Raw genomic sequence first — 25175 nt, forward strand, 5'->3', positions numbered from 1 at the left:
ATTAGCAAATAAATTAACATTGAAGGGTTTAACCATCTCGGGTTACCCTTTATGATATTATCCCTTTGGGCGGGTTCCCTCGTACCCGTCCGCCGGATTCACTGTAAACGAATTTGAAATATTGTTTTAATATTAACTTTACTTCAAAAATATACAAACATATGTAAGAATCTGTTATTTTGTATGAAATTAATGTATTGATAAAGAATATTTAAGATAACTATATAAAGACTACAAGAATCTAAGTACATTAAAAATAAAAAAGAAACATTAAAGATAAAAAATTGAACATTAAGGTATACTTCAATGCATCTACTTAATATTTCAACAACTCATTTCAGAGGTGCTTTAAAAAATTATTCATCGAGACGCGTCGGCTCAAATTTCGCGCCACTAACGTTCCATATTTCAGGTTAAAAAGCGGGAAATTCTCAGTCATATTTACTCGCCACCCCACGGGGAGGTTGCAAGACGGATGCTTGACGTCTAATTGGACTCAACGTCGCTAGGGATTGGAGGCAGACGCTCCATCACTCCAACAGTCGTATTTGTCCACGCCTGCTCTCCAGCCCCGTGTATGATTTAACACCTACCCACTAACTTGGAGAAATAAACAGCGATACGTTTGCCTTTTAACGTTTTACGACTACATATAATTTGGGACGTTAATTACGATACAATCAATCAATCAATATAATGGTGTATTATAAAATATTTAGCACCAACAAATTTGTAGTCGATAAACATTTTTTTCCTCCCATCAAGTCTTATTAAAATTGCGTTTATTGCTCGTAAATACTGAATCCGGGCGGTGCGGAATCAGAAAAACGGTAGTGCGACGCTACATTTTCCAATTACGAGCGGACAGTGGTCCGGAATGGAAAAAAATGGACAAAATCTCATACATATTGTAGGAAACAACCGATACCAATCTGCTAGTTAGGTTATCAAACGAGCCTGTGCAGGGAGTACTGTGTATAGTACAGCACAGGAGCTCATGGAATATTCAAGAGATGAAAGCGGGATGCAATCGGGATACGTAGTTGCAGTGAAACATTGCAGTCGTTGGGACAAAGGGAGGTTTATGATGTTGAGCTTTTAGTACTTTTTACTCTAAAATGTTCTTTTTCGTTTCATGTGTGTGGAGTTTAGATTTAATGTTATTGCTTCTATGCATTGTTAGGTCGTTACCTTCTATATTTCTTCCATAATTCACTACATAATGATGGAATCTATGGTTTATGTAGGTTGATGGTGCAAGGCGGTGCTTAGCGTGACTGCAAATTCGGATATTATTTGCAACGGTAAATTTTAATATAGGAACCATTTTTAACGTGCCTTTTTTATCTTCTTTATACGTTACCAGAGTTTAACTTACATTATCCAAAAATTTAAAAATGTATCGATTTACTGTGAGCCAAGGGAAAAATGGCATGGAATAAGAAAATTGTTTTTGGATAGCATAAAAATTGCTTAACTTGACGTCCTGTGTTTGCCTCGAATGCCTTTTTCTAATTAGAATTAGGCATTCAAGTGATACTGGTGATATTTGCGTATTATGCGCATTTTAAAACTACGTACATAACAGAAAATTACCATAAAATATTATAATACCTGAGTCTTGTTTCTTTTGAAACTTCTGTATTTTCTTTTTAATTAAAAAATATGCTTATAAGAGATTCCAACGTAACCACCAGTTAATGACAACCATGAGATGTTCACATGAAGAATCATTATCTACACGCTTACTATCATTAAAATGATGTCCATACGTTGTCATCATCATGTTCTGGCCGTCACAAAACCTAATTGAACATAATTTAGCCGGTTTGTCTTTCACGTAATTAGTCCTAAACACGTATAATAAGGCTTTGTTTAAAACCTTCCATATAATGTTATTTTCGAGTTGTAAAAAAGGTTTTTATTGGGAATTTTATTTTTATTAGCGAATTCGTGTGTAAATCAACATTTAATGTATAATTTTGAGTAAACTAAAGGTTAAGTGGTGTCATGTCTCTGTCTCTTTTTTATTGTTATGTCACTACGTATTTTAAATAAAAGAACTAAGACACTAAGTCATTTTCGTCTATCCCGCTGAATTGAAGATGTATAATAATAAAAAAGTAAAGCATATAGACATTTTTTACCATGGGACACTTCCAGGATGATCTAATCTCAATAAAATATAAGCAATATAATATTTTATGTACGAGTTTCTCCGTCTACCGACGGCAGCTTTCTCATATATTAACACTTTTGAAATATAGCCGTTTTTATGATCTCCCATAATATGGATTGGCGATAAAACATATCAACCTTGATCTATTTGAACTTTACTACTTAGTACAGGCTATTATTTTAAATTTCTGTTTTAATATAAGTTCATATTATATACAGGTAAAACACTTACACGCTGTAAAGAGAATGCCGTAATGCTAACGCAAACAACTCATTTTATATTCATATATTTTGTTTTAGTTTTATTTATATTAAACTGAAACACTGAAAATCTAGAGATAAAATATATCTTTTTACACTTTCAGTCTTTTTTCTAATCTTTATCTATATGAAAGAAGGTCGTCGTAGGGCGGCGGCACATCGTCGGAGTGTAAATGACCTAGGTTTTTACCAGGTATACGAAAACTCATAATATGTATTATGTTTCGAGATCGTTTTGTTTGAAAGCCACATAAAATACTTAAACTAGTTATTAACAATTTAAAGCGGAATTTAATATTACTATCTAATATTACACATTTATTTTATTCTTATTGTAAGATAGATATTTATAAAATTTAATAAAATATTTAAATCTTATCTAGCAATCGAAAAAAATTTACAGGCCATTCGTGGCGTATACTTGAAGTGCGACTGAAAACGAGGCAAGTTATGGGTTCAATTCTCATTTGAGGAAATAAAATACCTAGTATATTCATTTCCTCACTCTGGTAATGAAGTAAAGCGTGACATTGATTTAAGCTACGAAACCCGCAATGCCTCCAGATTTTGATGGAAAGTGAGGAGTGGAAGTATCTTAATGGGAACGGAATGTCTTAACAATAAGTTCCCAGGTTCCCTCTGCCTACCCTGCAATATGCGGCATAAAGCGTGAAGCAAAAAAAATATCAAGAAATATTCCAATTTTTAAAAATTCTATAAATATTGTAAAATTAAAGTTTCAATATAAAAGCTCAAAGCTTTCACACAAAGAATATTTAATAGTAAAAGTGTGGTTTCAGGGGATTCCATACCACGCCTATATCATCGCGGAGGCGCGTCAAATTTTCATAGCGTCTCGGGGGAAATATGGCGGACGCGTTATCGATGTTTTAGTGTATCGATGATTTTGGGGTATTCGGTATACCTAGCTAGCTTATGAAATATGAATACATTTTTAATACGTAGGTAGATGGGTTTTAGTGTATTATTTTTTTAATGTCGCATAGCTTTCGTATTTATGAGGTATAATTTGAGAATCTAGTGATAAAGATATAAAAAAAAAATCTAATGGAATTAACGAATTTTAACTGAAACTTAATGCCTCAATCACATATTTCTGTTACATACCTATATATTGAAAAGAGCTTAAAATAAATCCTGAATTACAAGCAGCTACTATGTAGTTAGTATGTACAAACTGTACGTCTCAAACGCATAAACTACTTAAAAAAAAATAAACCTATTTGTAAGTAATTCCTTGCATTAATTATTTATTATCATTTTATATACTCTACAACAAGATTAAAATTTTAGAACCAATTCTTATTTATGGAAACTGAAATCAATGAGTATCACACTAAGTCACGTATTTATAAATCGCTCTCAAGTCTGAGATATATAATTAATGAATGAAAACGGCATCTCAAGATTGACCTTAGACTTGAGAGCGGCTTATAAATACAGACCTAAGTCATTTTTCATATTTCCAAAATAAAGAAATATCATATATTCATGAAACAGTTTTGCTTATGAATTTTGACTGTAAAGTATCAGACATCATCACATTTCACTTTGGAGGAACGCACTTAACGCTGTATGGGAGCGAGGGCGGTATCAATGTTTTATTATCCTGATGATTTGTTGGGACTATGCTGAAACGAAAAGTTTCAATAGAAAAAGATTTGCGTATTATCTATTCTTCTTTTTTGAACGATGTCGTGGTGCACCAGCACAGCGTGTTGACTGTAAACGAAACGGTCGTGGGTCCGATCCTCACTCGGGGGAAGAAACTTTCTCATTTCTTCGTTCTGGTATCTCGATCTATATCTAGATATCAGCGAGAACCAGAGCGGCCTTGAGTTCTGACTCTCAACACAAAGGTCTATTAAATTTGGCGGAAACGTGGAAAACCGAGTGTTCTAACATTATTTAAATAGGTTTTCTCTGCCTACTCTGTTAAAGGCGTGATAGTATTGTATATTATATGTAATGTATGTATATTCTCTCGATTCATTATGGCTCATTTTGCGAGGAAGCTGGAAGGAGGGTTTGAGGGATTGCGAGGGTGCCAAGGATCCTAAATGAAATATATTATTAGGATATATTATTTTAATTTATTTGAATATGTTACAAAAGTGAAAATAGAACGTAATTTTTTTTGCATATTTACATAAATAATAAACCTACCCTACAAAACCCTATAGATACATTCACGGCATCACCGTGTATGCCGTCAAACTTTCAACCCGCCGCGTCGGGGAATACTCGATATTATTATTTTAGTATCGATGATATTGCGGATTCCAAATTAGATGTTGAGAGATTACATAGTTTGGAATTCTGGTATTTTGACGTGTTGTCTGCACGTTTAATGGAATCTGTATAGTGAAATAGCTTTGTAACTATCATTTTGTTAAACAATAACTGACTATATCTAAAAGCTCTATTGATTGAACTTAGTAAGTAATATGTGATCTAACTAATTATTATTTTTTTAGGCAGAGAGAACCTGCTGACCTAGTGTTAGTCCATTCCCCATTAAGGCACTTTCGTTTCCCACTTTCCGCCGGATTCTAGTGGAATTACGTGTTATGTGACAGAACTTAACCCAACGTTACTAGAGCGAGCCTTTTGCTGGATACAGTTTAAAAAATTATAATGCTGAAATTAAATTAAAACACATGTATTTTTTATATTTGTAAACATTTTTTTCGACCTGTAATTCCAATTGGGGTACCCATACGACTTCTTACTTCATATAATATGTCAAGTAGTTTCTATCAACTATTCTCTATAATATTTTTAATTAAATTATATTATTCTGATAACTAAAACAGTAAATTCAAAGATTTTCCAAAGTAACTTCATATAGATAAAAAATATTACCTTATCCATTTCAACTTTATTCTAAGGTTCCACCATACAAGAAACACTTCACTCTCTTTTACAATACAGACTATTACAAGCAATTTCGTTCAATATTTAGCGTTTATTAAAATGGCACATTTATTGGTGTAAATGGCGGTAAGTAATAAACGACTTGAAACGTCAATTAAGTGTATACACTATTAATCATGGGTATACGATCTCGTCGGCCACTTCAAAGGCTCTTATGGTTATTTATATAGGAGAATGGCGTATTCTTGATATTGTTATTTGAAATAAATACGTTAAAATTCATGCAAATAATGTTTGGATGGTTCTGTGAAGCACCTGTCACTTGTAAGGTTAGCTTGTTGGTATAAATCCCATAAAAAAAAAGGTAAAGAAAAAACAAGTATGAAAGTTTTCCATTATCTATTTTTTACTTTTTTGTTTCTAGGCTTAAATATTTGAAGAAAAATGAAGATTAGAAAGTATTTTGAAATTAAAATAGGTAATTTAAGTTCAAAAATATTGAAAACTTTGATTTTGTTGTAAGTCTGAGGCACACGAATGTTCTTCGAATACCACATTTCAATAAATGTATAGGTAACACATAATTATAGTCAATTCTTGTCAATGGATTACCATTGTTAAATTTAATTTAGTCAACTACCCACAATGTCATGAAATTTAACGAAGAAAAACTACTGAAATTATATCAGAAATGATTATTATTCAGTTATTTTATCGACAGACGATAAACAATGAACTTATGAGAAAATATATTTATTATAATTGACGCTCATATTTCAATGAACAGCCTCAAGTCGTGATTCATTTTCGTCAACACATATAATATAACTCAATAAACAAAAATAAACAAAAAAATAAATAAAATGGAAGACATTGGTACAAATAAAACAATTACAGAACTAAATTGTTTTATCCGTCTGCTCGTGCGCGCTCAGGTAAGGTTTTGACCTAAATTATAGACCTACGTTTATTAAGAAAAATAATGGAATGATGCAAATCGTGCGTTGTTAGATTGGAGGGAATTACCTACTAAATATTTGAAGATTTGTATAATATCTTTAGAATCTAATGACAAAATACAAAATAGGTATAGTTATTTTTCAGGTTTACGCTTTATCGCGCTTATAGTATGACCTGTAGAGATACCCTAGTGTCAAGACACTCCGTTTTGACGGAAGGAAACATTGTGAATTATTTTATTAAACCAAGGTAACCTTATCCGGTAGGTAATTCAAAATTAATGCATATTTAAGAATTAAAGCTTCAAAAGGATATTATATTAGCAATACCATTTTTCTTCACGTTATAACAAAAATGTTAATCATAATTAAGTAAGTAGTAAATACTTAGTTAACTTTAATTGATTAAAATCTTATAAAACTTTAATCAATTAAAGTTAAAGCTTCTTTTACTTCTATAATGTACAACTTAAAAGCTTTATCAGCCTAAAGAGATACCTTACTAAAGTAAACGTGGACTTTATCGTAAGAACCACGAAAAATCTTATCAAAATATAGAAATCCCGGTGTAAGGATGCTAGTATGGGATATCTCTACATACAGATGAACGAACAAGCCTCGAATCTAAAAGTAATTAAAGATCGATTGTCGATAAAATGGAAATTAGACATCGATGATAAGCTATGAGTTTACATGAAAGAAACATGTATGTTACATATTTATGTTGTACTGGGTTGCCACGGTATGTTGTTTTATGGCTTACTCAGATAAGGCCAAAGGTTTAGTTTTAAAAGATTAATAAATAGACATATATATGCGTTGTACAACTAAATTATATCAAAGGATTTGTTCATAGAAATAATGTTTTAAAATAATTACAAGAAAAATAGAGGTCGTCATGGAGCAACCTGTAAATGGGACGCAAAGGTTGTAGGTTCAATCTCTGTTGAAATCATTAAATTTATTTTTATTTCCTCGCTCTGGCAGACAAAGCATGAGTAAATTCCACCACTCGACGCATCCCCAAAGTCGGACGGAAAGTAGAGTGTCTTAACAATAGATTCCCTCTGCCTACCATTCTATCATAACATAATATTGAAGAAATATTAACTTGAGGACAAATGTGCCAAAACACGCTTTACAGTAAACCTTTGTGGCATATTTTCATAGCCTTACACTCTTTAACCTTCTTTCATTCTATTAAATATATAAAAATAGTATAGTGACTAATATCTCCATTATTTTCCGAAGTTATAAAATACATTATTTAACCTCCTATTTAACGTTCCAACCCCAGTCTAGTAAAGTAAATAAATAAGACTGCGGTCCTGTGCGGAAGTAGCGGCCATTACGAGAACATGGCCAATTACACTGTCTATTGATCGCAAACGATTGTGACCGACTTGAGAAAGCTGAGGTGACAGGAAATGAGATTATATCTTTGTGTTTAGTACTATAAATATATAATTTATTTGTTTGTTTGTTATATTTACATATATCTAATAATTATCTTTAGGTACTTATAGGTGAGGCCAGTAGCCACCACAAACCACACGAAGGGCCACAAAGTGTGACTGTAAACGCGACTGGTTGTTTCCACTTGAGGAAATGAATTGTTTATCTAAATTTATTTTTTAATCTTTTCGCTCTGGTGTCGAGGCAAAGCGCGGTGTTGAGTTCTGCGATCAACACATAATGCTTCCAGAATTGGGCGGAAAGTGGGGAATAGATTGTCTTAACACAAGGTTCCCTCTGCCTCCCTGCTCTGTGCGGGATACAGCTTGAAGCTGATTTAATTTTGTTTTTTTTTTGCAATATCTATTAAAAAGTGGGTTTCATTTTTATTATTACAATTTAGTAATAAAAGATTTAAATATTAAAACGACAAAGTATCTGAGAAGACGTACAATAGTTACTTATATGCCTAGTATAGTGTATTTATCTACAAATCTATTATATTAACAAACTAATTATCTCTAATCAAAGGATCTCAAATCATTACATTAAAAATGCAAACCTAATTTATTATTTGTTATTGCATTAGGTTGTTTAATCATCTTCAAAATTTTAAGAATCAAGTAAACCCGTTAAATATAAGTTGTTAATAAAACTCAGTAGCTATGTATTTTTTCCCCTATTATCTATTGGACAACTATTTGTTTAAAACTAAACAAGTGACAGCGTACACCGCAAATTTAACCATCCCACTCAGATACGCTCCAGATGACCTGATGCTTGCCCAGCTTTCTAGTTATAATGCCCAATAAAATTTTATTTATTATATATTTTTTTCTTATTAATTAATGGGTTTTTTGGTAAATATCTAAGTATATAAGATGGTCATAAGTTTGACAACCTCTCAGGGTGCTTTTACCCGGGGAGGTTTTTCACGGCGTCGAAGTTCGTCACACAGCACGTACCTAATATTTTTAAAACTTAACAGAAATAAGGAGAACGGAATATCTTAACACTAGGCTCTATATGCATTACACTATGAAACAATTTTTTTATTTTTACAAAATCTGTTTAACCAAAATGATATACGTGAAAAAAAAGAGGAAATCGAAATAGAAAAGTTGGAAATCAAAACTATAACCATCCAGTTACAGTAAGACACTTTACCACTGCGGTACGAACACCTTTATATCTACATACAATTTAGCAGACACTATAATACTAAAGATTATATATTTTATTATAAAAACAAAAGCAGCTATACAATAGACGTATTTTGTACTTAATGGCTATATTTCTGGCGTCTGGCAAATAAAACATCGTAATTGGGAGCGAAATGCACGAAAAAACATAAAAAGCGAGACGGAACTAAACGTAACTTTATAAGAAACAGTGAAAAGAGAGAAGCGAAAAAAAATATTTGTATTAGGTAACTTCAATTTGTTTGTAGCGTTTTAAGCACATTGGCGGATTTTAGATGATGGGTGATAGAGACGTGTATCTCTAAGATTTTTTAGCTTCTATTAACAAAATATATACATTTTCATTACATTTTCTTTTGTACTTTCGAAATTATCGATTCAACAAAAAAATGACCGACTTCACTTGTTTTAGCAACGTCCAATTAATATTCAAAATATTTTAAATATTTCCATTTCATTAATTTTAAATATTTAAAGCACTTTAATTAAACTCGTTTTAAATAAATATATTCATGCTTATAGATAAATATAATATATAATCTAATTAACAAATATAAAAAATATATTTTATATTCAACGGTTATTTAATTAAATAATGACAGATACGCTGTTCAAAATAAATGGTTTAAGAAGTCATCATAATGACTAAGTAAGTTTACCAAGAGCATTTCGTCATCATGTCAGTATGTCCGACGCACGTAGGAGAAGTAGGGCGTAGGGATTGTATTGTTATAATACAGATAATTATATATTTATTGAGAAATGTTTGAATTCATATATTTACATTTCTCAATCGTTACTCTGACATAATAATATATTATTTTAAGTCAGTAAGTATGTCAAAAACAAAATATCAGGTAATTAAAAATGGCTATACATTATTTTATCAATATAAAAAGGAAAATTTTTGGGCAGAGTGCTTGTATCTACATAATCAAAAAAAAACAAGAAAATATTATAAGTATTTTTTAAAAAATACAATTATACTTTTTTGATAAACATAGCATTTCAAAGCAGATCGCACAATGGTTTTAAATTTTGAAACGCATATAATATTTAGCAAATATTTACTAAATATTAAAAAAAAATATATTGATTAAGAATATATAATATTATTTGTAAGAATATTTTAATATGAATAGGAAAAATCTATAACTATAACAAACACCGATTAAAACAACAAAAAAATCTACACAATTCACCAAAACCCAAATCCTTTGTGCGACGACGACGGAACTAATAAAAAAAAAGAAACTGTCAAATTATTGACACATAAATTGGCGCTAAAATGACAAAGGTGTTTTTTCGTGTAAGGTTCCCGACGCACGCTACCTATTCTCTCAATTACAGAGTGCACGTCCGCACTTCCTCAGAGCCGGGGTGGTCGCAAAAAAGACCTAATTCATTTCCACACGCGTCCAAAGGCAGATTTGATAGAATTGGTTTTTTGGCTGATATTTTTTAGCAGAAATGGTACGTGACTCTTTTATTTGTTAGCTAACTTTGAGTGTATTTTCTATTTTGTTAAATAATTTGATACATTGTATCATATAAACAACTTATATTTATTTCTATACTCTTCATGAATTAATATCTTTCCATATAATTTATTTCACGGGCGTTAAAATAACAAAAATTTAGGTTATTATTTAGTAAGTTAAAGAACTGGCAATATTATTAGGCTTATTTATATGAACCTATTATAAAAAAGTCTAAAATATCAGAATTACTATTGTGATTATATGCTTAACAATGTTTAGTTAATCAAACGAAAATCTTAGTATTATTAATATCAGAGTTTTAAATCATTTTTTATTTAACTAATTTGTGACTTTAATTAATAATTTTGATTATTGTATGTAAATTTGTTTGTGTACATCACCAATATAATGAATAAAAATAAAACTAAATCAAACTAAATCAAACTTAAATAAAAGAAAATTAAGTATAAATAATAAAACAAAGTTTACCTTAATATTTACTGCTACAATTAAAAAAAAAACAGATAAAAAAGATAATAGACCTATATTTGCTAGAGGCTTCCCCGATCCGAAAAGGTTTTTTTTTCAATCCCGGATCGCCGCGACAAATTACTATGGCGTAGGCGCCGTGACCGGAAAGAAACCAAAAAAGTTACCCCTGACGTGTCACTATAATTGCTTGACAACGCTACTTTATAGACAATCGAGTGTTTGCCGATACTTCACTATTTAGTTTTTTCTGGTTTTGTACCAGAAACATTGCCTTTTTTAGAGTTTTAGGCTATTTTAAATTAATACCAGAGCGAATGTCCATATTCTAAATAGATAATTTTCTTCAATTTTCTAAATTGACAATTATGAGTCCAGCTATATTTAAAAAAGCATGACAACATACAAAATTAAATATTGCATTTATGCTAATAACATACCTATACAATTAATTTTAGTAAAAAAAGAACATTTGAAAGCGATTTATTTTTTGTCCAAAAATCTGGTTCCCTTTTATCTGCTAAGTAAAGATACGATTTACATACTACTTAAAAAGATTTATGGGTAAGAGATAATATTTGGAGACGTCAGGTATTTGAGACGTTAACATAAAATGTTAGTCACCTCGTTTGTACTTTTTTATAGTTGTAAAATCCATGTTTGTATTTCGGCGTTGATTGTAGTTAGACTTAATTGGCTGAATTAAGATGTAAATTTCTTAAAAAGTTTTTATTATGTACATTTAAATTTTATGTTGCTTTAATTAAAAAATAAAATTATATTTTCATGTATGTATGTATAAATATATATTAGTCTAGACTTACCATTTAGTCTGTCTTTTACAACTTGATGTGCGAAAGCCGCGGCTGCGGCTTGCCTCATGGGATCTAAGGCGACACCCCATGCCCCCAAAGCGCCTAACGCCCGATGAGCCGGCACTCTAACGACACCTGGATTACCGGGGAACCCGTAACCACCGCCCAGACTGAGTCCAGGTCTTAACAACAAACTAGAGTTAGGATATAGTCCAGGGTTATGTGTAAAGTTTATTGGTAATCCTGTGTCTTTAGCTTCGTCCTTAGCACTCTCTGACTCCGTGTCCTGATCGCTCCGGTCGTCACTCTCACCTGAATTCCTACGTTTGTCAATGTCCTCGAACTGTTTCCCTAACAACCTGGATATACTGAACGGTAGGTTCACCCGCTGTTGCGTATCAGTCATATGGTCATTTGGGGAATCCCTATATCTATCGTTAAAACTATGTTCAGAATCGCGGTCTTCGGAAGCGATACTCCTATCATATTGACCTGATAACCTACTGTCGGAGTCCACATTAATCTCCTCTTGATCGTCATCAGAATGTACTGACGACATTTTGTCCGAAACACTAACACTCTAGCACTGGAAAATGGGCATATTTAAAAATAAAGAAGCACTTATTAATATAATTTGTTAACAAAGTTCCGGCGTTAAGTCCGCACGCGACAAACGAACAGATAGTATAGAAGACGAGCCAATCAGCCCCCGACGTGATAGTGACCGCACAAACGCCTCAACTATGTTGAGTGGAACACTTTCCGACAAAAGCTTAATACGATTTCCAAACATAAAAACTCGTTTGGACTCACTAACTTTAACAGAATACGTGTTCCCTCTCTTTCTAACGTCGTCCCTCTTTAACGCTTCCCCCATAACACCAATTCACATAGTAATCTCAACCTTATGTGTAACAAAATAAAGTACAAATTCATATATTAAATACCTGGTAGTAACAGTTCAGTACCCAAATTCGAAACGACGTAAACACATAAAGGATCTATCACTAGAGCGAGACGTACATATTCTGAACAAAAGTTTCTATATACATTAGAAAGAGACATCTATAGTTTCGTGAAGGGGCGTTACACACAATATTGTAACGTTTAAATTCAGTTATGGCCTGACAAATGGTGAACATATAAAGGGGGGGCAATGTTAGGAACTATTTTTGAATCTTTTAAGACAGTTAAATTATTTACGTTGGGTCGACCGAGCTCCATAGACAATGCACTTTATAATAAAATACCCGGTCATAGATAAGTATAATGCATGGTTGAAGATAGCTTGTTTATGGTATTGGTTCGGACAGCGGAGTGGTAAAGGGTGCTGGTTGATGATAAACAACAATGATATTGCTTTTACAATAATTGTTACGTGTGTTCGAATTTCAAATGAATTATTCATAAAATGATGTAGATTTTAGTTTAATTCACTTAGAACTGGTGGTGTTTGTTTTAATTGGTAAAGGTATTGTTTAGATATAGTGATTGATATGTAGGTTTAGTACATACTCGTTACAAGTGAAAACATAACATAATTTCTTAATTATTATTTATCCTTTTCATCTCATCTCTTGCACTTAAAGCCATGTCTTGCATACATATAGCAGCATAGCAGTGCCTATCCTGCACATAGAAATGTAGGCCGAGGGAATCTTGGAAGCTATTTAACACTAACTTTCTAGGTTCCCTCAGCATACCCTTCTATGCAATTCTATTAAGACACTTCTTCATTTTTGCTATCGTATTTACAGTCGCTTGTGGCCCTGCACCAGGATTGCCTCTGGCAATACTAATACATTACTTTACTATTCAAATACTACTGCTACAGCTGTTATGCTGACTAAAAGAACATTTTATCTTAAGAAACCGAAGTGAGAGAAGGGATGTCTATATCTTCAATAAGACGATTCTTTCAAGTGACATTTGAAACAACAGCCAATGTGATCACTGATCACGCTCACCGCCACCGCTCTACGATAATGCAGGTAGCATTATTTATGCTTTTTTAGAAAACGTATAACATTTTGCGTAGCAGTATTTGAACCAGGGATTTGAGGCAGGAGTTCAAATTATTATGTTTCCTAAAGATGTTATTTTCATCTTGAAAGTGAAATAAAATTAAAAAAAAAAATGAAACATGCAAATAAATAATTATAAGCAAAATAAATATTTATTTTATTTTGTATTGTTATAACGGCAACAATATTACATTTTCAACTTTCTAACCATCACGGTAGATACATGAGATAGATCCAGCCTGATGACAGACGGACAGACAGACAAACAGTATAGTCTTAATAATATGGTCCCGTTTCACCTTTGGGTTGAACCCAAAAAATAGAACTATATTAAAATAACAATTAAACTCTACTAAGGTGGAATAGAACCCACAACCCCTATACCTATGTATTGCAATATAATTTATGATCACAAACTACGAGTTAGTATTATCATCTGCTTACTTTACACACACGGGTTTAAATTACATATTATTTTGCTATACTGGTACCTATATTTATTAAAATTGGGAGCAGTAGGGAGTAGAGGGAAATGTGTTTAAAAAGTTATTAGGGGGTGCGCATGTCATTAGGATGGTAAATACTATTAGAAATTTAATGTAAAAAAACTATGTATAATGTACATAAAACATAAAAATATTGTTTAAAAGTATTTATAAATAAATATAATATAGAACTATACATACACGTATACGCTGATTATACACGGACGCAGGAATGGCAATGGTAGACCGGATGGTCCGTGCCCACACTAGAATAGTCCACCAGTCCATAGTTGTCCACCCTTTAAATTTTATTAACACAAAAATTTTCCCTAAAAAATTAGAAGAAACACATAAACAAATCAATCAAAACTTCAGCTTAGACCATACGTGTTTTTAAAATTTAAAATTTTCAAGGGATATTTTCCATGAAGGGAATTATTAATAATTATTATTCCAGATTGTTATACGTATCTATTATTTTATATTCATATAGCAAAGTAGGCAGAGGAAACTTAGTGTTAAGACACTTCGTTTGAGACATTTGGTGTTGAGTGTTGGGACTCAACGCCACGCTTTGTTGTCTTGCTAGACCGCAACCCACTGCGGTCACGTTTACAGAAGCTGTGTGATGCTTGCTATTGTTGGTTAATGATACTTATTACCAGCTACTACTACTATTTCATATATTTTACTTTATATAATCTATTCCATATGCGTGAACTAAAGGTTTAAACGCGCTATGCGACATCTAGCGGTGAGTAGTGAAAATTATCAACTTTGCCATCTGTTGGTGCTTTCCCTAAATTAGCACGTTTTAAGCATGTTTAATTCCTTTTCTAAGTTTAAATAAATATTTAAGTATTTAAATACTTTTGTTTTTTTTAATGCAAGTAATATAATAGAGTAAATTCTATTTTATAATTATAAACAGTAAATTAAATGTCATGTTCACGGAAAAAAGTTCAAAATGGAAAAGGAAGTGACTCAATGGGAACGGTGTGTCTTAAGCTTAATGCTAGGTTCCCAGATTTTCTCTGTCTACCGTGCTATGTGTTCATATTATAACGATGAAAGAAAAAATACTTTAAAAATTTAAATTTATACCAACACACTAGTTATTAAAACTTAATTCAGAATATATCAATTTTAAAATAAAGAATACATAACTTTTGTTAGACGCGTATCTACTAATAAGCTTATCTCAAGCGTGAAATGAATTTGCTTGAGGCTCAACGTATAGAACGTATATAATTTTTTTATGAGAGATGATAAAAAATAAAATTTTAGTTTTAATTATTTCCTTTTTCATAAGTGGGAAAGGTAAGTATTTTAAATATGTTTTATATTTAAATGTTATATAACACTTAAGCTAACCTACACATCTATTCAAACATTAAAAAAATAAAATTAAAAATAATGAAATCTTCAATTTTTATATTTCGAAGTATTCTATGAACGTCAACAATTAGATTTTCGCGTTTTCCCATAGGAATTTCGGAAAACTATCAACAAATTAAGCTTTAGTTTTCTACGTCAGTTTTTTTTTTGATTGCTTCTAAAAAAAGAAAATAGTTTATTTTTACAGTAAATAGTGTTTCTATTATTTTTTGTATTTTTTAGAATGCATTCAAAACATAGCTCTAAAAGAAAATACTGTATTATTAAATCAAACGAGAAGAATATTAAAGGGTATTGAGGTCGGTGAAACAAGGCCGTATATGGTAAGAAGTACATACATACCTATATACAATAAGCAATAGTATTTTTTAGGAGCTTCGTACTGTATCCCGTTAGCAGGGTTGACATTGAATGTTAAAGTGTTAAGGCACTCCGTTCTCATTAAAGCACTTCCGTTCCTCACTTACGTGTTAAGTGGCCTAATTCAAATCTGTGCTTGATGAAGTGCAAGTTGATTGATTCAAGCTAAAAGAAAATATGAATACATAAATACAATATTAGTATTTATTTGTATTGTAAAGTGAAATAATAAAATTTAACACTTACAAGGTATATCTGCGCCCAGCACCAAACGCAGTCTTAAAGGAACCTAACTGGCTCTGTGGAGGGGTCATAATACATCCGCAGTATATACTCACATCTGCAGCTTGTATAGAAGACGTACAACAATTCTATGTCATCTCAGGAACTCATAAGTAACTAGTGTTTTCCTGTATTGTTTTATAATTTATATTTACAAATTCTGAAACTTATTTTTCTTTATTAGTTTCACGCTTATTTTGCACATAGCACAGACAGAAGGGAACCTGGGAACCTAATGTAAAGATAATCGGTTCCCATTAAAAGACTTCCCTTTCCCACTACTTTCCACCGAATTCTATGGAGGCTTTGCTTGTTGAGTGGCGAAATTGTAATGGCGGAATAAAACGCTATTTCCAAAACTGTATCGCCTGTACATTAAATGTTCATTATATACAAGGATTTATCATATAATTCACTTTTTTAAAGCTTTCAATTTAAATGATAAGTATCTATTTATTAATTTAAATATTTAAGTATCAAATATACAACAGGTGGTTACCTAAAGACAGAGAAAATGATTGCATCAGAAATGGTGCAAAAAAAGCAGTTTGGAAATGTGTACCAAAAGGTAAGACTATTCGTTATAATGTCTGAAATTTAGCATTTTTTATAATTAATACATGCTCAGTTTATACTGTCGCTTTGAATTAGATGTTAAAGGGACTCAAGCACAAAACGATAGGAGTTAAATTAAATCTCTTTTTTATTTAAATTAAAAAAGTACCTTATTTTGTAAAATCAAAAATCTTAGAGAGTATATAATATACTCATATATGTCTAATATTTATTTTTCAAGATTACGTATTTGATGGAAAAGCCTTTGATAATATACGTTGGATGGAAAACGATATAGCAGTTGTCAAAGTAGACAGTGACTTCAATTTCAACCGTCGTATCCGTGGTTGTGACTTCAAACCCAGTATGATCGCTTTTAACGATCGATCTGAGGATTTGGAAGCTTCTGGAACTATAGGATCTATAGCTGGGTGGGGGTCCATTGATAAATTTGATTCGGTAAGATTTCAATGTTATTGTAATAATTAAAATTAATGTATTAATGAAATCCAATGAAATCAGCTTCATGCTGTATTCCGCATATAGCACGGTAGATAGAGAGAAGTGCTTAGATACTCCGTTTTCCACTTATCGCCAAATTTTGAACGCATTGCGTGTTGAGTGAAGAGCCTCAACACCAGAGCGAAGAAATGAAAATATAAACTTAATAAATATTTAAATTTCTCTAGTGGAGATTGAACCCATAACCAAATTGCGTTTACTGGCACACTTTGTGCTCCTGCGCGACGACTGGCCTAAACTTCAGACTGAACTGGAATTTTAACACATAAATAATAAAATTCTAGACATATGAAAGATCAGCAAATTCTCCTTTACTCCTGGAGACTGACGTAGTGCTAATATCTAAGAGCAATTGCAAGAAGCGTTGGCCCGACCGCTACCACTACATCATTGACCAGAACATGATATGCGCTAAGGATGATGTTAGCAGTGATGGAGCTTTATGTATGGTAAATATGGTTTTAAGTTTTAGGTATTTTTTTATTTTAAGTTGATGTCTAGACTAAATAGTTTAAGTTAAATTTTGCCTAACTTTCTATGATGAATTTAATGTACTTTGAATATAAAGAACATTGAATGTAATCTAAACAATAAAAAATGAGTGAAAATTAGAATTCATTATACAAACGTTAACAACATAAATAAGCTATAACAAGCGTAGAAGAATTTATGATGGTAGTGGAGCAGACCATTATTTATTCAGACGTTTGCGATCTCCGCTACTATAGTGTCAAAAGATCCATAAAACTCTTTATTTCCATTCTATAATGAAAGAATAATAATTTTATATTTCTTTCCATAAATGAAAAAGGAAGAAGAAATAAACTGTAAGGAGCTGGTTTATTCAGATGAACAAGAGCAACCAAGAGCACGTAGATTCTTTAAAGAACTGCCTATGGAGATACATTCAGCGAGACATTTTAGTGACGCGCGTAGATCTAAGCAATTATCTGGTGGTTTTTGTGAGGTTAGTTGTAAATTAAGACATAAGAGTTTAATTATAACTAATAACTTTCTTTTCTATAATTTAGAATTTCAAATAGAGACGTCGTGACGTATGATTGTAAATGCGACGGTTGTGGGTTCGATTACCGCTTGGGAGATTAAATTACTATTTTTTTCCTTTCTTCGCTCTGATAAGCATAAAGCCCGGTGTTGAGTTCCGCCACTCAACACGCAATGCCACAAAAATTTGGCGGTAAGTGGGGAACGGACCTAACGCTAGGTTCCCTCCACCTACCCTGCTATATCTGGGATGCAGCGATACACTATAAACAATTATTTAATATAACAATTTCCTTCCAGAACGACCACGGCGGCCCTCTAATAGCTGGTCACGGTAAAAACTCAATAGTAATAGGTATCATATCGGCGTGTATGACCACAGAAGTGAACCGCAAGTGTTACGGGCCCTTTCTCTATACTAGCGTTTGGAAGTACCGGAATGTTATCAATTGTGCCATTAATAAGGATAAGGAGTATGTTTTTAGTATTTGTTTATGTAGGATATTGATAATTAACCATCTTTAAGGTTCCATACACTCATTAAGCACCTTCCATACATTATTAAAGTATACTACTTCAAATAATTATATATTTATACTAGAAATTAATTTACAGGGTAACATGCAGAAGATTATGGCAATCAGGAAAGAAGAAGATTGTTGAAACGCATTACAATTGGACAAACGTTGAGTAATAATGACTATAGATTATTTCATATTAATATTTACAACTTGACACTGTTGTAGCCCGGTGGCACAATGGTGTGACTGTGATCGCGACAGTCGTGGGTTCGATTCCCACTCTGGGGAATAAAATAACTACCTAAATAGTAAGGCAAAGCTCAACGTTGATTTCCACGATTCAGCACACAATGCCTTGAAAATTTGACCAAAATGAAAATTTTTAGAGTATCATAGCACTAGAGTCCTAATGACTACCCTGCCATACATATGTGAGCTAGCGTTAGCTATAAAAATTTAATAATCCTTATTATGTTAATAAAACTAAAAAAAAAATATTATTTATATATCATTTTATATACTTGTACTTTTATATACATATCATTTTTAGATACAAAAGAGAAGATTCCAGAAACTTAGAAGTCGATAGATAGATGCAAGAAATGCAATGACGCTATGATATCATAGGTTGTAAGTATTCACCAAGAATTAAGAAAAATAAAACATATTTTTAATATCAAATTGTTTTTTTTATATCCATCCGGCTTCAAAAAAATGAATTTTTTTATAAGCTTTTATTTAACTTTACTTGTATGTATGTTTGTATGTGAAGGTGGTCTTGTAACTTAAATTTCACCCACTTCTCAGTGTGTTTATTTGCCAATGATAATGCAATCATATAATTTTAGTTTTGTTGTCAATCTAATATGGTCGCTGTTACAAGATGGTGGAGAACATATTTCAAAACAACCCATCCAGTATTGGCATCAGATGAAAGGGCTTAACTGTAACATATAATAAATATATTAAGAAAACACAAAAGAGCAAATAAGATTTTTTTTTTTGCACAACCAACCCATTATAGGGAACCAAATGAAAGTGCTCAACTTGTAGAATGCAACATTGTAAAAAAAATAAAACACAAATATAATACAAAAACCAAAGCCAGTAAAAAAAAGAAAAACGCATAAAATATCTTAATGTATAAAATCGATCATACTAGAAGTTAGTTTGTAGAAATTAATCAACATATTAAGTAACCATGTCCATATGAAGTTAAACTTATACGAAACCATATTTTTGTACAACTATGAAGCTATGTATATGTAAAATAAAAAGTAGAAAATGCATAGAAAATATCGTAATATCAATACTTTTCATTTTAATTGGTATGAATTTAATATTATTTTTATTTCTTATATAATTTATTTTATTAAGGCCGTCGTAGTGCAGTGAGACGGCGACTGATTGTGAACGTGAATTGTGTAGTCGATTGCAACTAGTAGGGATGCATTATTTTCATAGATTTAGAAATTGGTGGTGATAGCGGTGCTGAGTTCCGCCCCGGAACACATAATGTCTCAGAAATTGGGCAAAGAATACATTCGGCGCCCTCTGCTTACCCTACCACATGGTAGGCGTATTTTGATTTTAAAATTTATTTGTAACATTTGTATAAGTTTATTTCTCTCCATTGCAGATGTAGAGCTGCTAAATGCAAAAAGTTTGCCGTTGGATGCAAAAAATATACTTTTGAACACTAATGTTACTCAAATCGAAGGAATTTTAAACAATACTAGGAGGATTATTAATGGAGAACAATCTGGCAATAACAGACCTTACATGGTATGAAGACAGTCAGGTGCTCCATAGGACCTGGATAATTAATATTAATTTTAGCTTGACTCCTCTACGTGATCTCAGGATAAATTATATTGGCAGAGGGACCGACAGATATACCGACATACTGACAGACGGACAACAATATGATTCTGTGGAGGTTCCAATTTTTTTTTTTTTTGAGATTGTTTATATGGTATATTTTGTATATAACCATAAAAAATATTGATCAAGTATTGTTTTATTTCTGTTCTATTCTTTATTAATATAGCGTTCCGAATATTGATTAATTTGTAAATATTATTTTCTAGGTATATTTAAAACTACCCACAAATGATCCAAAATTTTCAAACTACCGTCGTTGGCTATGCGGTGGAGTTATAGTGCACGAGCAATACATACTAACTTCCGCTGCTTGTATAGAAGACGCGAAACATTTCTATGTTGTCTCTGGTACTCACAGGTAATTGTTAAAACTATTTTTGTTGATTTACACCTTCTTATATAGAAGGGTAGGCACAGTGAATCTAGAATAACACTCCTTTCTCCATTCAATATTCTCCGTTCTCCGTTCAAAAATGCTAAAATCCTACATAGTTTACCATTTATACATATTCTAACAATAATAATAGTTTTGTACTTCAACTTTTAGCCATAATGAAGAAGACGACCGTTATAATAACGCTTGTATCAAAAATGGAGCTAAGAAAGCTGTGTGGAAGTGCATTCCCAGGAGTAAGTTTATTATCAGTTTTTTTTTTAGTTTCCCCTACCACCCTACCCCTTACACACTGCGCCAAGAAGGTCTCATTTACCAAGCTAGACTGTGAGGTTGATTCTAACATACAATATAAGCTCATTTTATTGACATTTTTTTCATTTTATGGAAACTCGAGGGATACCTATTTATATGAAGACAAGATTACTTACGTGTTATTTTTTTTATTTATATTACAAATTTACCTACAGACTATATATTCGATGGTCATGAAAACGACAACATAAGATGGATGAACAATGACATCGCTATTGTGAAAGTTGAGGACGACTTTGACTTTACGAGACGCATACGAGGCTGTGACTTCGTCCCGAAACCAATCTGTTACAATAATCAAACGGCTCGATATGAAAGTCCTGGAAGTTCTGGTATTATAGCTGGTTGGGGTAGCACAGATAGATATAATGATGTAGGTATAATATTTTAATAATATTAAAATATATAATAAAGGAATCTTTGTGAGAAACTTATAAGACGGCTGTCAAAATTAAATTAGTCTTAATTAAGGTGTTTAAGTGGAAAATATTTTACTTCGAATAGAAGAAGCAGCAGAGTAGAGCTTAGAAGAGTTTGCAATTTGATACTCTACTAGTATCTCTTTTGCTTTATATCTTTGCTATTGATATAAACTACTAAACACTACTCGTAATACAAATTTGTAATACAGCCCGCGATTCGTGCCAATCGCCATTATTTTGATTCAAATTCAAAATTTAAATTCATATATATGAAGCTACTAGCGGACCGGCATTGAAAGAAAAATGAAAGCATTGAAGAACCATTTAAATATTAACACCATTTTATATTTAAATAGGTCCAGTCATATATAAAATATATTTAAGGCATACACACCACCGATTCCTATAAAATATAATTTCTTTTAAATATAATTCAGTGGGTAAACCAAAGAAGCCGTTCAGCTCAGGAGTTACTAGAGACGTCAGTGGAGATCATATCCAAAGAGACCTGCAAACAGCGCTGGGGGCCGCGCTACCACAACGTTATAGATAATTATATGATTTGTACGAGAGACACTATTGCTGAATTGAGTGAAGCTTGTCGCGTACGTAGCTTTTAGGATAATATATCTACATTTTTTTTCAGCTTCACGCTGTATCCCGCACACAGCAAGGTAGGCAGAGGGAACCTAGTGTTAAGACACTCCGTTCCCCACTTTCTGCCGAATGCTACATCTATATAAATAAATGAAAATATTAATATCTATATTTTAAATTATCGTTTGACAACTAAACTAAGTTAGTTACTGTGTCGATCGCGGTGCTCCTTTTCATAGATATATTAAATACGTAAAGTATTTTATATAATTATTTAGATTTTTTTTTTTATTTGATTTTTCCGCGTTTTTAAAGTACATGTTTAGTTATGGAAGCCATAATCTATATGAGAGAGCTTAAAAAATAGCTTAAACAGTCTCCGATTCAATTCAAACCTGTACCCATTGCATAATTTAATGAAATCCAACGAAGCAATAATGGAATTTCTTAATATTTCATTTTTTAATGTAAAATTCTAAATATATAATCTTTTCATTCTAAATTTAGGATAAATACGTAGAATGTACAGACATAATGTATTCCGACGAAGAGACTCGGCGCGTGATTAGTCCTAAAGAGCTGTCTCTGCATTCGGCTTATCACAACGAGTCTGGAAGAAGACAACAAGCTTCCAGTGGTGGATTTTGTGAGGTTAACTTTTTACTTTAAAGGGATTTTAAATTGTCATAGTTAAGCATGAAAACCCGTATGTATAGGTACGTAAACTAGCGGCCCGCTCGCGGTTTCCCCCGCGTGAACTATGTTATTATTAATTTCTGTCTTCATGACTACGTCCCAGTGACGTTTATGCAAAATTTGAGACTCCTAACATTTGTAGTAACGAAGTTTCATACAAACTTTCGACCCCAAAAACAACTTCTTAGAAATCGAATATTGCAAATTCCCGTCTTAGCGAGCACCTACGTCCTATAAGTAACTCCTATGCAAAATTTAAGATTCCTAGCATGTAGTTTCTGAGATTTTGTGATGCGTGAGTGACCTTTCGATTTTATATATTAGGAAAATTAATAATTATGTAAAGATATAAAGAAATAGTAAACATGGATTATTTGTACACTTAGCATCTTTCTAATAAAATAATCATTAAATCCAAACCAAATATTCTAATTTTCTATATTGATGGCAACTTAAATTTTAATACTTAAATTAACTTCCACAGAACGACCACGGTGGTCCACTAATACACGGCGACGGTCCAGACGCGGTGGTGATCGGCATCATATCAGCGTGCCTCGTCAAAGAGAGGACCAACAGATGTTACGGACCATTCCTCTACACGAGCGTCTATAGGAACCGAGTGCTTATAGATTGCGCTATTTATAAGGATCTTGCGTATGATTTTGCTTTTTTTTTATTGTAAAACCCGGTGGTCGTGAGTTTGATTTCCACGTAGTAAAATGAACTATTTTTATTCCTGTGTCGCAGTAAGATAAAGTGCAACTGTAACTTTAGATGGACTTTAAAGAATAAAGTTGAACGGAGTGTCTGGACATTAGGTTCTCCCTGTCTATATTGACAAATGCGGGAAATAGCGTGAAACTGGAAAAAAAAACATTTTCTTACATAAAGCAGACATTCATATATCGTTAATTTTTATAAATAATATTCGTTAACAGCAGCATGGTAAGGATTCTTTTGTTACAGCCGTGACTGCAGCAAAATGTTTAGATCCGGTTTGTCGTACATAGAAGAAGACCTCAACTGGGCGGACTTTAACGAAGGGTATGAGAGTCTTCGTCAACTAACTTCCTTATTTACTTGCTATTTTTCATAACTATATCTTACTTACTAAATTGAAAATCATTCAGGGAAAATAAATATTTCCATTTCTGTGCTCTGGTAATAAGATAAACACTTCATCGACTTCCGCGACCTATCGTACAATGCGTAGAAGATAAGGCGGAAAGGAAAGGAACGGAATGTCTCAACACCAGATTCCCTCTACCAGCCCTGTGTGCGGAATATATGATATAACCTTAAGCTAAATATATATGTAAGAGTAATTATAATATTTCAAGATCAACAAAGGGAGTGCGTAAAGAAGACAAAAGAAGAGTGGGAAATAAAACAGACGAGAAATTACATTCGAATTTTAAAAAATCTACATCATTTGACACGATCGTTAAACATGAAGGAGTCATATTGAGATCATTTCAAGGTCCTTTGATTAAATCTAATACAAGTACAACCAACGTTTCAAATAAATTATCTTAATAAATATATATTATTCCTTGACTTATGTACGAGTTTTATTTTATACTGAATCCGTTGTAGGCTCATATTATTTTATTAATATGAGAAATATACTTTCACATAAAATAAAAGTACGAGAGACTATTGATGAATTAAGTTGTCGAAAATAAAAAAAATATTATAATATTAAATTATTTCTTTATCTGATTAAATAATTCTGTGGTAAATTCCACCACCATGCAGAAAATTTTTTGAAATGAACCAAAAGTAGAGAAGTCAATTTCAATGTCAAAGGAACAACATTTGACAAGATGGCTTTGGGTTCGATATCCTCTCAAAGGATATTTATTTCTCGTATAAGTATCTTCTGTTCAAAGTTCAGCGTTTAGATCCGCCAATCAAAAGAACCCACAATCACCTGAGACGGACTTTTAATATTTTAGAATTCTTATTTAGAAT

General features: G+C 32.2%; 3 protein-coding genes across 3 annotated transcripts in view; 2 read left to right on the plus strand and 1 right to left on the minus strand.

Moving 5' to 3' along the window:
- C15 (homeobox protein C15) overlaps positions 1–12499 on the minus strand; it is a 35992-nt gene extending 23493 nt beyond the window's left edge. The window contains exon 1 of the mRNA XM_085203351.1: positions 11748–12499. Coding sequence (XP_085059477.1) covers positions 11748–12297 — 550 coding nt within the window. The 5' untranslated portion in view covers positions 12298–12499. The remainder of the gene's footprint in view (positions 1–11747) is intronic.
- Positions 12500–15214: 2715 nt separating this feature from the next.
- Positions 15215–19483, plus strand: LOC146528340 (uncharacterized). The gene is made up of 10 exons (XM_085202813.1): positions 15215–15243; positions 15560–15567; positions 15868–15968; positions 16255–16400; positions 16779–16855; positions 17084–17301; positions 17649–17813; positions 18176–18331; positions 18670–18842; positions 19441–19483. Exons 1-10 carry the CDS (start codon positions 15215–15217, stop codon positions 19481–19483), a joined length of 1116 nt encoding a protein of 371 aa, XP_085058939.1.
- Positions 19484–20139: 656 nt separating this feature from the next.
- On the plus strand, positions 20140–24737 carry LOC146528341 (uncharacterized). Its single transcript, XM_085202815.1, has 10 exons — positions 20140–20149; positions 20530–20675; positions 20981–21132; positions 21322–21404; positions 21639–21856; positions 22343–22510; positions 23010–23153; positions 23683–23855; positions 24168–24245; positions 24542–24737. The coding sequence occupies exons 1-10, from the start codon at positions 20140–20142 to the stop codon at positions 24735–24737; spliced, it is 1368 nt and encodes a 455-aa protein (XP_085058941.1).
- The last annotated feature ends 438 nt before the right edge of the window (positions 24738–25175 follow it).

The sequence above is a fragment of the Heliconius melpomene genome, chromosome 19 (assembly GCF_056956725.1).
Source record: "Heliconius melpomene rosina isolate 202511_hmr_F chromosome 19, ASM5695672v1, whole genome shotgun sequence".
NCBI classification, from domain to species: domain Eukaryota; kingdom Metazoa; phylum Arthropoda; class Insecta; order Lepidoptera; family Nymphalidae; genus Heliconius; species Heliconius melpomene.